Source organism: Myodes glareolus, chromosome 11, assembly GCF_982192425.1.
Source record: "Myodes glareolus chromosome 11, mMyoGla1.1, whole genome shotgun sequence".
Taxonomy (NCBI): Eukaryota; Metazoa; Chordata; class Mammalia; order Rodentia; family Cricetidae; genus Myodes; species Myodes glareolus.
Window position 1 is genome coordinate 10,332,998 of NC_142036.1, and position 14,322 is coordinate 10,347,319.

The window sequence follows — 14,322 nt, forward strand, 5'->3', positions numbered from 1 at the left end:
GTGTGCAAAGTACATGGTTTGCACATGTGTCAGGAGGCTAGAGTTGAGTTTGTATATGATTACCAGTTGATTTCTATCTTATTTTTGAGTAAGGATATCACAGTGAACCTGGAGCATAAGTGCTCAGACAGAATCTTTGGCTGGCAAGACTTGGAGTACCTCCAGTCACAATGCCTTCAGTGTGGGAATATAGGATAAACATTCACACCTAGCTTCTAAGCTAACTGTTGTGAATCAAGCTAAGATTTTAGTACTGAGAGGAACGTGCCTTACCACTGAGCAATCTTTTGAGCCCTGGATATTATCACTGTACATTGTAATCTGTAAAAGCAAATATGTATACTGTATATTAATTTTTAAGAGAAAATATATTGCAGATTATGGATTTTTCAACCATTAACTGTCTATATGGAAAAGAATATCTCATGTCCAAACCCTTACATGTTTTCGTAAAAGACTCTTAAAGCTCTGAGTTTTTATGAAAATCTGGAATTGCGGAGATGGGCAGGATCTGTCAAAGAAGATAGAAAGTAAATAATTATCAGAATATATTGTGTTAAAAGTTTCTCAAGAAAATAAATTCAATAATTATTAACAACGCTGAATTTAATGGTTGGGCATGGTGAAATATAGTTTTAACTTGGGAAACAGAAGCAAAAGTCAGTCACCTGAAAAAGAAAGGGAAACCTCCTGGGCTTCCTTTATCATCTCAGGAACTTCCCCAATGCAAAGTAGCCCTCAGGCTCAGAATGAAAGCCAAGCCCTACCTGAGAAGCCCCATCTCCTTCTCACTGGAGCTCCAGCAAAGCATGTCTGTCCTGGAGCTGCTCCTCTGTCTCTTGACCTGTCCAACCTGTGAGTGTTTCAGGAGCGAGAACCAGGTACATTGCGTATGGAATATTTGAACATTTGCACTATCCCAGTTGCAGGTGAAGGAGACAATACCTGAACTGGTGCAGTCATCACCGCTGACCCAGACCCTCTCTGTCTCTCACCTGCACTGTCTCTGTGTTCTCATCAACCAGCTGTCATGTACACTGGGTAAACCAATCTCCAGGAAAGGGTCTGGAGTTAATGGGAATAATACAGTATAATGAAAACACTGATTACAATTCAGTTCTCAAATCCTAGACAACCATCAGCAAGACATTTCCAAAAGCCAAGTTTTCTTAAAACTGATCAGTCTACAAACTGAGAACAAACCCATATACTACTCTTCCAGAGACACTGCGATAGAAATCTAGTGTGAGCCTCTCTTATAGAGAGCTCAGGGCCAGCAGGCAGTACTAAGGGCCAAGAGAGACTCACCATTGCAATATTCTAGAACTTAGTTTTTACTAATTTTTAATACACCTGAAAATTTTTGAAGTCCTGTTTTCCCCTGTAATGTTTATTTTTCTACACAATATGCAATCTCATCTGAACAATACAGAGAGCAATAAACAGGGCAGACATGGCTATGCTGTCGGTACCAGGATCAATTTTGAAGAGATTCGGAGATCAATGGGAGTAGGGTCGCTATATTTGTAACAGAGCTTCTGTTAATTCTCCAGTTAGAGAAGAATATAGAATTTTAGTAAGAGCCAACAGATCATGCAGGAATACTCTGGTATTAAAAATTAACTTTGATTTCCTCCATCTCTCTATCATCCTGACATGAAACATGAAGATCTATTTTATCATTGATCTTGGCTACAGTGACCACCATGAATGTCAGTTCTTTCCTGAGCATAGTTCACTTTTTGAGCCTAGGTAAAGAGAACATAAATAGCAGGAAATTGCAAACAGGATCTCATTCTCCTCACGAAAATCAGCCTGCTTCTTACACTGAAGCTCAGGAAGAGGAGCCCAGTCTAGGATTTTCATGTCTGTCCATCATTGATAAACACTGAACACAAACCATTCACCATAAAACTGAGAATGAGCTGGGGTTTTCTTGGTGCTCTTTTACAAGGCAATTTAAACAAAAACGAGATGCTGAGTTTGTAAGTGTACATGAGTAAGAGGGAAGGTAGACATGTGTAACAGCTTCCTTCAGTGTTTTCAGGTGTCCTGTGGGAGGTGAAGCTAGTGGAGTCTGGAGGACGATACTTGCAGCCTGGGTCAACCGTGTAACTTCTCTCTATGCCATGTAGATTCACCTTCAGTGATTACTATGTGCTCTGGGTCTGTCATGCTCCAGGCCAGGGACCAGAGTGGATCTAATACATATAAGGCCGGTGTCTCAATAAAATATACAAATTCTGTCAAGGACCAATTGACCAGCGCTGGAGACAAGAACACTTTGTACCTCATAACTGATATTCTGAAAGTCAATGATGAACCAAGTGTTGCTTTGTCAAAATGCACATTGAGGAGAATAAGTATGAACCTAGACACAAGGTTCCCTGCAGGGTGTCCTTATGAACAGAAGGGAACAGTGAGAACATAAGTAGGTCGTAGTTACCCTGAACAAAAGAAGAGGGACATAAAAGGCTATACTTCATATGTCTGAACTGCCTCTGTAAATCACCCAGAAAAATATCTCTTCAAGTGTGGTGTGTAGACATGTTTGAATTTGTCATATTTAAAAATGTATTTTCAACTGTGGCATGTGTATTTAAATACAGGTGTGCTCTGTAACAAATGAGATGGAGACCATCATGGAGGGAAGAACTGACTGTACATTGGGCACCAGGATCAGATATGAAACAATTTAGGATCTAAAAAGTGGGTTCCCTAGACTCAGGACAAAGTCTCATATGGGTTTTATGGTTGAATCAGTATAGAATTCATGTTTAACAGAAAGGTTGGACATGGTCAGTGATCCATGAGTCCAGCAAAGCTTTAAAATCAACCTAGTCTTCACACAATGTGTACACATCAAAGCAAACACTGAACATGTTGTCTAACTTGTCATAACTTGTGTGGAAAGTCATTGATCCTGGACAGACTTCAGCATGGAGACTCAAGAACAATGCAGCTGGTGACAGCAGTTGTGCCCCAGGTACTTGTCCTACTCATCAGGTAAGGCATCTTTGTGCCTCACCTCCCATTCAAAGATAGCAGGTGGATCACTCTGTTGATTGGAGTTTGCAGGATCTTCTGTGATGCTAGGAGCTCGCGTGTGTGGGAATCATTTCTCTCTTCATCTTTTCTTTTATATATTTATTCATATGCTTTTTCAATACAGACCACTGAATTCACCAGCACAAATGAATTTTCCTTTTAATATACATTCATTATTTCCTATATGTTTTCTCTTTCATACACCTTCATTTCAAATCTCTTCCCATCAGGATGGGCTGTGTGGTCTCTATATAAGAATTACAGGCTCAATTAATTATCTCATCATTAAATTTAATTTTTTTTAAAAAATATGATACTCATTATTCATGTTTTTGAAGAAAGAGATGAATCTTCTCAAAAGCAAAAATATATTTGTTTTAGATATGTATCCCTTGTAAACAAAATAATAAGAAAATAAGGAATGCAGTAAGGAGACAGAGAGAGAGAGAGAGAGAGAGAGAGAGAGAGAGGGAGAGAGATAGAGAGAGAGAAACTTGCTAGCTTTATTTGAGAAAACCACAAAGAGTAGAGGAAGAAATTGGAGATGCTCTGAGTATCCAAATAAAGATTGACAGCCTGGAGTGAAAGGAAGGAAAGAGAGAGGAACATTCCTAAGAATCCTAAGAGTCTGTGTTTTTATGAGTGTTCTAGGAAGTGGTTAAAGGAATTGTCCTCAAGGCACAGGAGCCATTGGGAATCGTTCACCCAGAACTCGACCTTCCAGGTGCTTCATAGGAATGCAGATTCCAAGAGAAGTGTGGGGGATATGTTCAACAAAACAGTTACACTGTCAGTATCTGTTGAAAATAAAAAAAAAAGACTTAAGATAGGGATGTGTCCAGCATTCGTGGAGACAGTAGAGATTTAAAGGACTTCAATTTGTGAGGGTAGGAAGACACTGCAGGTGAATGAGCTGCTCATCAGTACATTGGAGTAGAAGGACTTTAATGTTCTACACTAATTTACTTTAAATATACTATAATATTTCAAAAACATCTTTCATATTTTTTGAGAACTCATACACATCAGCAATGTATCTTCGTCATATTCTCACTCTAGTTTTTCCTTACAATTTTTTTCTTCCTGGCCCTTGCAATATATTTTCCTCCAAAATTCACGTTCTTTTTTATAACTCAACAAAACCAAATAGCATTGCCCATATGCCTGTGGTTGTGGATTTTCATAATGGTCAAAGGCAACCAACCAATAGGGACACCTGCAAATAAAATGAATCTCTGTCCTCTAGCAACCAAGATTGAATGCAGAGAGTCCATGACTATTCACTACTAAGAATAAACAACTGTGTGAGTGCTTGTCCACAGACAGAATGTCTACATCAAAACTCCCACATACCCCACTTCCCTAACCCTCCATATTCCTCCCACAAGACACAAGGAACATCACTGAAGAGTGAGTTGAAAGAATGAAAGTACCATAAAACGGGGAGGAGTTCTGTGATATAGTTACCTCTGGACATTGCATGGTCATTATATACATAAATTATTGTGTGTTCCTGTACAAGATATGTATAAAACCAAGCTAGTTAAATGGTCCAGGAAGTAGAGGAAAGGAACTATACATGCCACACCCACCTGAGGTCCTCAATATATTTCACTGAGCTAATCATGTTTCAAAATTAATACATGTTTCAATATTTTTAAAAATTATAGCACATTTATGTTCAAAGATCAACAGTACTATGAGAAAATCTGTTATTGTCCTTTAGCCAAGGAGCATATACTAACACTGTCTTTTATACTTGTACCAATATGTTAGGGCTTCTCTCAGCCTTGGTCAGTGAAGCTTTTCTGAAGTGTGTTACATGTAAAGCATGGACCCATGACTGCCCCAGTACTGAAAATAGGTGACTGCTGAATACTCACCCCAAAATATATACACATTATGTATGTTCTGAAGCCCAAGAAAGGTAACAAGAGACAGCTGGAAGAATGTGATAGAGTTAGGTGCTGTCTTTTAGATACAGTGGAGCCATTACAATTATGCAAATATAGCAGAAACAGCTTGTAACATGTAGCAAGAAACAAGGGAACTGAAGGAAGTGATGGAAGAAAGGATTTGGAAGAGAGTGTGAGGGAAGAGAGGAAAGGAAATAAGGAAGCTTATCAAGAAGGCAGGGAAGGAGGGGAGGAACAAATAGAAAGAAAAGACATGAGAGTAGGAGTGGCCAGAAAAGGACATCAGATGTGAGTAGCAGAGTAAAGAGGGAGGTAGGAAGGACTGATTCATAGATTAGCATGAATAAGATTTGTTCTGTCTAAATATACATAAAATTTCTGCTTCTGCAACAAATTCCCTTTTCCTGTTCCAAATGAAATATTTTCCAGTTCCTTCCTCAATGATATAAAAGAAATTGTGCCATTCCAATGTCCCTAAAATGACGCTAGAGGCTTAACTACATGCCAATCTAGTGGGAGCATTTGCTTCCAACTGATGTTTGCAGTTCCCAGATGATCATAGATTTTTCTACAATGACAAATTCTAATCACATACAACCATAATATATTGTGCTGTCATTGTAACAGGAGTTATTAACTGAACGTGCATGAATCCAGGAAACGTGAGTGAATAAATGACTGGACAAACTCAAGTATAGGGATGCAGCTATCAAATGGAAGATAATTGTAAGTAATATGCAGATTTAGCGTGAAAGCATTCTGTTGAACATATTTTTCTTATTTATTCCCTCTAGATAGTTTCATTGAGGAAGGGACCCCTAGAAGCATGAGAAAACAAAATGTGGACACAAACTCTGAGTAACCAAAAAAACAATTCTTGAATAAGGGGTCACATACCAGTTCTCTAGGATGGTATGAAAAAGATGCAATCATTCTTGTGATCTTTTCCAAGATCTAAAAAGCACACTGAAAAATTCAGATAACGCAAAAATGAGACACACTGAGCATAATGTCTGAACAAGGTTAACAAAGCACTTATGGGGTACGTACCCTTCAGAGCTTGCACAGGAAGGCAGCCTCCCCACCACTGCTACTCACAATATAGAACATGCTCAGAGGATTAAAAGACACCACATATGGGGTGTTCAGTGTGAAATATTTGGTGGTTTTCTCTGTGATTTACTGATAGATTGTTTTGAGCTATTCTCTGTCATTTTCTGATTATTTACATTACCAAGGCATGAAGAAAAGCCCTTAATTCCATTTTCTCTAAGGTAATCTTCACCTCAAGACAAACATTTTCTATTGTTCAGCATCTCCTCCTCTTCACTTCTTGTCATCACTTAGGGATCTCTGTCTTTTTATTGCTTCAGCTAACATAACCTACAAGACTGGTCACATGCTACTGCTTTTTATGAGGAGTTATGAAGAGCTGACCCTCCATTCCTAATCAATACAACAATCATATGTAGAAACTTGCTTTTGCAGTGTTCTTTAAATGGTGAAGAGACAAGGATGTAAATGTAAAAGTACATAGTGACAGAGACACAGACAAACAGAAAATAGGAACTAGTAAGTTTCCAGGTATGGTGTCCCTAAGCGGGACAGTGAATACTCCGAGAACACTTATGTGTATAAAATCAATCCCTGGAATCTCCTCTCAGATTAAAATTTTAAAATCACATGCCACTAGAAAGTTCTTATCTCTATCAATCCTCTAACTAAAAGGGGAAGATCCTCTCCCTACAAATGTTCTCACAGAATGCTGTCTCTCCAACACCTCAGACAGCCTCTCAGACTGAATCCTCAGACTGCATTGGGATCTTGTCTCCTCCTGTCTTATATTCCTTTCTCTGTCCAGCCATCTCACTCCCCTCTCTACCTCCCTAGTGCTGGGATTAAAGGCATATGATCCCAGGTGGTGGGATCACCTCTGTGTGAACTCTGTTTCTGTTTTTCACAGATTCAGTCTTTTGTAGCCCAGGGTAGCATTGCACTCACTGAGATCCGTCCAACTCTATCTTCCTAGTGCTGGATTTACTGGTGTGTGCCACCATTGCCTGGCATCTATGGCTAACTAGTGGCTTAGCATTGCAGTCTGATCTTCAGGAAGCTTTATTTGTAAGATCAGAAACAAAATATCACTGCACCTCCAAGGGCTATGTTTTCATAAAACTGAACAATATGCAAACTTCAAAGAAAGCCATGAATTACTGTGCCAGAGACACAGTTAGAGAACTCCAATGTGAGCTTGTACAGAAACTTCTCTACTTAGACCAGCAGTAGATGCTGAGGATCAACAGGTACTCCCAGAAACAGTGGTGGTCACTTCAGAAACTAGGAAGTACTGGAATATGCTACAATTATACTTGTTTGATGCCATGACCTTTTCTTTTCCTTTACACAAAGAAATCTTCTAGAGTACCCTTTACCTCTAATAACCTATTAATCAGGCTGTTTAATTACACACTAAACATCTTTGTTCTCCCACAATATTCTAAGATGTCTAATTGCTTTTTGTCAGACAAATCAGCACGTTAATTAAATATATAATATATAATATTATAATTATATATATGTCATCAAGTGTCTGAAATTATGAAACTTTTTGACTATAAATTTTGTAAGACAGCTTTGAAATTTTGAATAATCTTTAATTCATGCTGTTTTTTTTTAAAATTGTGGTAGAGAAACAACAACTTCCCTGAATTGATGTTAATTTCCACACTTAGTTTAGAAAATAAGCCATCCACAGTTTTCTACTTCTAAAGTAATAGGAGCTTATAAAAGTGTACAGTTGTGAAAATTGTTGCAAGATTCTATTTTTGAGTCTTTGCATTTTGGTAAAATTAGCTTGCACCTTGAAGTCCAAGCTAATGAATTCTCTATAGACATATTGTGCAACTCAGACCATAAAATTCTCAGCAAAATATGCACATCCTAGCAGACATCAGCTCCAGGCCTTGGATCATCTCTCTCCAACCCTTCCCAAAGACAACTGAGTTCTAAGATTTTCACAGTTTGTTGGTGCTTTTGTTGCTCTCAGAATTACTCCTATGCACTCTCTGATGTGTCTGACAGTAAGATCCTGGCTTCTCATGTGTGAGTTAGAGAAATGTCTTCAGAGAAGATGTGTTTGTTGTGGGCTCTGTGTTAATGGATCATAAATTTGGGGCAGGTTTAAAAAGAAGAAGAAATTCTTTAGTTCCGAGGCTTAAGCTTCTCCAGAAATTCACTCATTGACACCAATAGTATGTGACGAAGCTTTAGAGACCACATTGAGTACATTCTTAGAATCCTGACAGAAGAACACATAACCGTGAATTGAATAACTCCACACTATGTTGAACCCAGAGGTTCCACTGTCTTATTGTCCAGGGTCAGTGTGAGGATCAGCTTACACAGTTGCTCCTAAAATGGATGAACAAGGTAAAGTTTTAAATGAGTTTTTTTAGACATAAAATATATCAGAACTAATACATCTAATTTAATAACAAGGATTTTACTTTTGAACAAGAATATCCAGAGAGCCTAACTATATTAATTAAAAGACTATGTATATCCACATTAAGGTAAATAAATCATTGAACAAATAGGCACAGGCACAGTTTTCCATCTGTAGTAGAAAAGAAGTAATAGTTATTTATAGAGATGCCACTGAAATTCTCTTATCTTCAGCTTGTCCTTTGATTTGCTCTAGATAATTTTAAAGAAAAGGAAATACCTAGATGACATATATGTATAATCTAAAACCAGAATAACTGTTATTGCAGCATGAGACCTGAAAGGGAAGGCAGGATTGATATGTCTTTCCCCTAATTCTGAATGATGATGGGATAATGTCACCTTAGAGTAAAGTAACAACTAAACAAATGTGAAAAGAGATTTTACAAACAATGTATAGGATTATCTGCAAATAGATTTCCTGAAACTGAGGAGCCTCTTTAAAGCAAAGAACACAGTCAATAGGACAATAAGGCTTCCTACTAAATGGAAAAAGATCCATATACCCTCTTCAGACAAAGGACTGATCTTCAAAATATATAAAGAACTCACGAAATTAGACATAAAAATTTGAAATAACAAAATTAAAAATGGTGTACTGAACTAAACAGAGAATTCTCAACAGAAGAATCTCAAATGGCCAAAAGATACTTAGGGAATGTTCAACATCCTTAGCTATCAGGAAAATGCAAATCAAAACAATTCTGTGAAACCATCTTAAACCTGTCAGAATGGCTAAAATCAAAACAAAAATAATAGCTTATGCTTGAGAGGATTTGGAATAGATGAACATTCATCTATTGCTGGTGGGAATGCAAACTTATACAACCACTTGTTTAATCAGTATGGTGGTTTCTCAGAAAATTGGGACAACTTACCTCAGGATGCAGCAATATCACTCTTGGGCATATACCCAAAAGATGATCAATCATGCTACAAAAGCATTTATTCAACTATGTTCATAGAGGCATTATTGTAACAGCCAGAACCTGGAAAAAAACCTAAATACCTCTCAGCCAAAGAATGGATAAAGAAAATATGGCACTTTTACACATTAGAATACTACTCAGTGGTAAAAATCAATGGCATCTTAAATTTTGAATGCAAATAGGTAGAATTAGAAAACACTATATTGAGTGAGGTAAGCCAGATTCAAAAAGATGAAAATGGTATGTACTCACTCATAAGTGGATACTAGCTGTAAACAAAAGACATTCAGTCTAGAGAGGCTAAGTAATAAGGTGGGCACAAAGAAAAATATATAGAGACCCGCCTGGAAATTGGAAATGGACAGGATTGATTGTCACGGTTGGGAGCATAGGGTGGGGGTAGAGGGGAGGGTAGGATGAGATGAGAAAGGGAGAGGTGGAGGGTAGAGGAGAACTTGCAGGAATGGGATGGTTGAGATGGAGGAAAAACAAAGATGCGAGTAAGGAAAGAGATATCTTAATTGAGCGAGCCATTACAGGGTTAGCAGAAACCTGAATCTAGAGAAATTCCAAGGAATCAAAAAGAATGTCCCCCCAAGGATCCTGAACAATAGAGGAGAGAGTGTCCATACTTGACTTGCCTTGTATTCAGACTGATGATTTTCTTAAATATAACCATAGAGCTTTCATCCAGCAACTGATGGAGGCAGAGGCAGAGACCCACATAAGAGAACTAGTCTTAGCTCCCAAGTCCAGGTGAAGAATGAAAGGAATGAGAATATGAGCAAGGAGGTCAAGACCATGATGTGTTCAACCACTGAAACAGTTTGCTTGAGCTAAAGGGAGTTCACCAACTCCAACCAAACTAGTAAGGAACAATAATAGTTCCTCTGAATGGGGTTGACATTTGCAAGACTGGGTTAGACTAAGAGTTCACTGGCATGGCACCAGGATTTATCCACACTGCATGTACTGTTTTTTTGACATCTTATTCTCTTTGGATGCATACCTTGCTCAGCCTAGATATGGTAGGGAGCGCCTTGGACCTTCCACAAGGCAATGTGCCTACCCTCTCTGAGGATTAAATGGCGATAAGATGGGAGGGTGTGTGGAGGTAATTAGAGCATGGGAGGGAGTGGGAACTTGGATTGGTAGTTTTTTTTAAAAAAAAGTTTAATAAATTAAAATAAAACTAAATAAGTGAAGAACTCCACCCGTTCTTAGTTGGATGGGAAGATCGTCCCAGATAAAGTTGCCTACCAAGTTATTTAATATTTACCAGTGTTCCTTAATTATTTGCTTTCTGAATTTGTTGTTTGAGCCTCAGTTACATAGTTTATATTATTTTCCTTTATACTTTTGGATCTCTACTTATGATATAATTTCCTCCAGCTCCTCCCAAATCTGGCAAGGATGGGGCACTACTAACCTTATACATATTTAAGTACAGTTAGTGCTGCCCATCTGTGCATGTGTGTGAACCCATGGACTGCAATATTGGAATCATACTAGTTACCATACCCTCAAAACAAAGGAACTTTATCTCTTGTCCAGAAAATACATTTACATCTGCTCCTCAGTAAGAAGTAGGGCCAAGGAATTATCAGCCCTATTTATACCAGGGTTTTGGCTGGCTTGGCTCTAGTTAGGATTTTACAAACAACAGCAGTCATTATGAGTCCATTATTGTAATATCCATGACATGTCCAGAAGACAGCATTTCACAGCACCCCTCCCTGTGTTTCACTCATTACATTCTTCCCTCCTCTTCTTCATCAGTGTTCTCTGAGCCTTGGAGTATCTTGAATGAATCTGGAAATCTTATATCACACAACGTATTGAAGATTAGGAAGGACATTTTCTGCTTTATAGAATATTCAGATGTGTTCTTGAGACTGTATGTGGTGTTCTGATTTCTGTTTTGTTGGCTAAGAACTAGAATAGAAGTCAAGAAAGGAAATTACATCTTAAGTGAAGGGAAAAGGGGAAATGACACAGGGTGAAACAGAGGTTTTGAAATGAAATGTTTAGTATAGTGAGAAAAAGGTGATGAGTAGGTAGAAAGCATGAGAATTCAGGAAAATAAAAACAATCTTCTGACAATACCAGACTGATGTCAAGCTCTGTGTTTTGTTATAAAATTTATTAAGTGCTCCCATTATGCTGACTATATAAATATGCAGAAACAAAAACTGACCTAAGACACATTGAAGACAGCCATGTGTTGCCTGGTATCAAGTTGGGGGAAAAAGGCACAATGGGGAATAGAAAGAGATATTAGGGAAAATTTCAGGATGCAAAGAATTATGTGCTGAAAATATAAATATATCTCCATAGCAATTATTGATAAGAAGGCAGACAACGACAAGGAATGTCTCATTTGCAAACTTTTTGGTGTCATAGGACAGCATTTCTCAGAACTGAGGAAATATCAAAGAAGTCTCAAGTGTTCCTGTCACAGAGAAGGAGTTTTACTTAGAGGTAAGTGTCACCCTACCTAAATTCCATCTCAGAAAGTAGCCATGTCCAGCAGAGACAAAGGGATAGACAGAGATAATATGTAGAAACCCAGCAGTGTGGAGCTTTTCAATTTCACATTGATCCTAAAGAGACATGACAGTGTGGAAACACAACATTTTCTATGCTTATGGTGATAAAGGAACTAAATAAAGTGTGGGGAATCTCTAAGAAGGAGAATGTGTACATGGAACTATGGTAATACTTCAGTTTCGATAACTGTCACCAGTGTGTATGATGACTTATATCTGCGCTGGGTACTGACTTTTGCCCAGATCCAACTACAGAGCATGTTATAGCAGCAAGATATGCAAATAAGTCTTCTTTGTGCCCATAAAAACTAGGCATGTCCTGACCTTGCAGCTCTGGCAGAGGAGACCAACCCTGGATTCCCAAGTCCTCCCAGTCAGGTTTCAGCACTGAATACAGGCCATTCACCATGGACTTAGGGCTTAAACTGATTTTCTTTGTCCTTATTTTAAAAGGTAATTCATAAAGATGAGATACTCTGCGTTGTTTGGACATGAGAAAGAGAATAAAAAAAAGTCTTTTGTGTCAGTTTTCTAACCAGAATTCTTTGTGTTTACAGGTGTCCAATGTGAGGTGCAGTTGCTGGAGTCTGGGGGAGGCTTAGTGCAGCCTGGAAAGTCCCTGAAACTCTCCTGTGCAGCCTCTGGATTCACCTTCAGTAGTTATGCAATGGGCTGGGCCCGCCAGGCCCCAGGGAAAGGGCTGGAGTGGCTAGCAGTCATTAGTAGTGATAGTAGCTACATCAACTATGCAAACGCTGTGAAGGGCCGGTTTACAATCTCCAGAGACAATGCCAAGAACACTCTGTACCTGGAAATGAGCAGTCTGAAGTCTGAGGACACAGCCATGTATTACTGTGCAAGAGACACAGTGATTGAATCTTACTGTGAGTTCAGACGTAAACAACCCTGTGGTGAACACTGGACCAGCAGAGGGCGCTGATATCACTTACAGAAAGAGGTCACAAAAGAGCCTGCTCAGAGAAGCATGGAGGACCAGACTTTTCTGTGTCTGCACTGCCTCTCCATATCACACTTAGGGATTTTCTCTACAGGGATCCAAATGTTTATTCCAATTTCTTTTTCCTGTTGTGTTCTGTGTGTTTATTTATTACAATGTTTCTCCTTGTTTCCCTTTAACTCTTTGTGTCTACCTATCTCAGTGTCTCACACTCTCTCTCTCTTACTCTTCTTTCTTGCTCTCTCTCTCTCTCTCTCTCTCTCTCTCTCTCTCTCTCTCTCTCTCTCTCTCTCTCCTCTCTTTCTCTCTCTCCTCTCCTCTCCGTGTGTGTGTGTGTGTGTTTGCTGACAAATGATGCTCAACAGATCCTGTCTTCACTTTATAGTCTGTGACACACACTGTAACTCATATGTGCAATCTGCTCTCATTTATACATTTCTATTCAAGTGTGTGAGTTGAACATGAGTAGTGAGATACAACAACAGGCTGTGGTTCAACTACAGGGTAGTCTTGAAAAGGTCCTGGAGTCCAGAATCAGAATAGGTGTAATCAACTGAGGGTGAGTTTTCCTCTACTGCTCCTTGTCCTCTTCCTTCTGTTTTCTTTCTTTAGTTTGATTTATCCTCCCCACCCCAACATTCTCGAGATCCATTTTCAGTAGATTGATCCTTTAGAAAATCAGTTATAAATTCTGGGTATCAGGAAGAAGAATTTGTGGTTCCTGGTGTATATGTTAGTAGTACATAAATGCTCTCTTCAAAACATAATTCTGTACAATAATGTGATGTTTTAAAAGATTCAGCCAGGCTTGTAGCTTTGTGGTAGAGAGCTTTATGATCATGTGAAATGTCTTAAATTTAAGAACCAAACTCTCTTAATAATATGAATTAAGCAATTAGACAAATAACATTTCTCACCTTCAGAGACTTAAATTAGCCACTCTCATGGCTGGAAAAGGAATGTATGTCCCCAGAATAGGAAGTGCAGTTGTAAAATTGTGGAGAAGGAACAAGTCTAGAGGAGTTCATCTCTTGACCTCCATAGCAAGCAGTTCATCCAAGGTCTGGAACTTCCATGACACAGTTCTAAATATCTATAAACCATGAACCCCATGCAGGGTAAGGACAATGTTTGGATGGCTTGAAAACCTAACTGTCTAGACTATGTGTGCATTGTGTATGGTTTGCACATGTGTCTGAAGGCTAGATTTGAGATTGAATTTGTTTATTGGTTCATTTCTATCTTATTTTTGAGACATTATCTCACAGTGCACCTGGAGCACATATGTGCAGATAGATTCTTGGGTTGGATGGCAAGATTTAGAGAACCTCCTGTCACCACACCATCCAGTGCTGTGAATATAGAATAAGCCATCACTTCCAACTTCTAAGCTAAGTTTTGTGAATCAAGCTAAGACA

General features: G+C 38.6%; 1 gene segment (V, D, J or C); it reads left to right on the forward strand.

Moving 5' to 3' along the window:
• Positions 1-12,256: 12,256 nt before the first annotated feature.
• LOC148120373 (immunoglobulin heavy variable 3-21-like) lies at positions 12,257-12,886 on the forward strand. The segment is given in 2 exon segments: positions 12,257-12,399; positions 12,504-12,886. Coding segments are annotated over 2 exon segments (429 nt in total).
• The last annotated feature ends 1,436 nt before the right edge of the window (positions 12,887-14,322 follow it).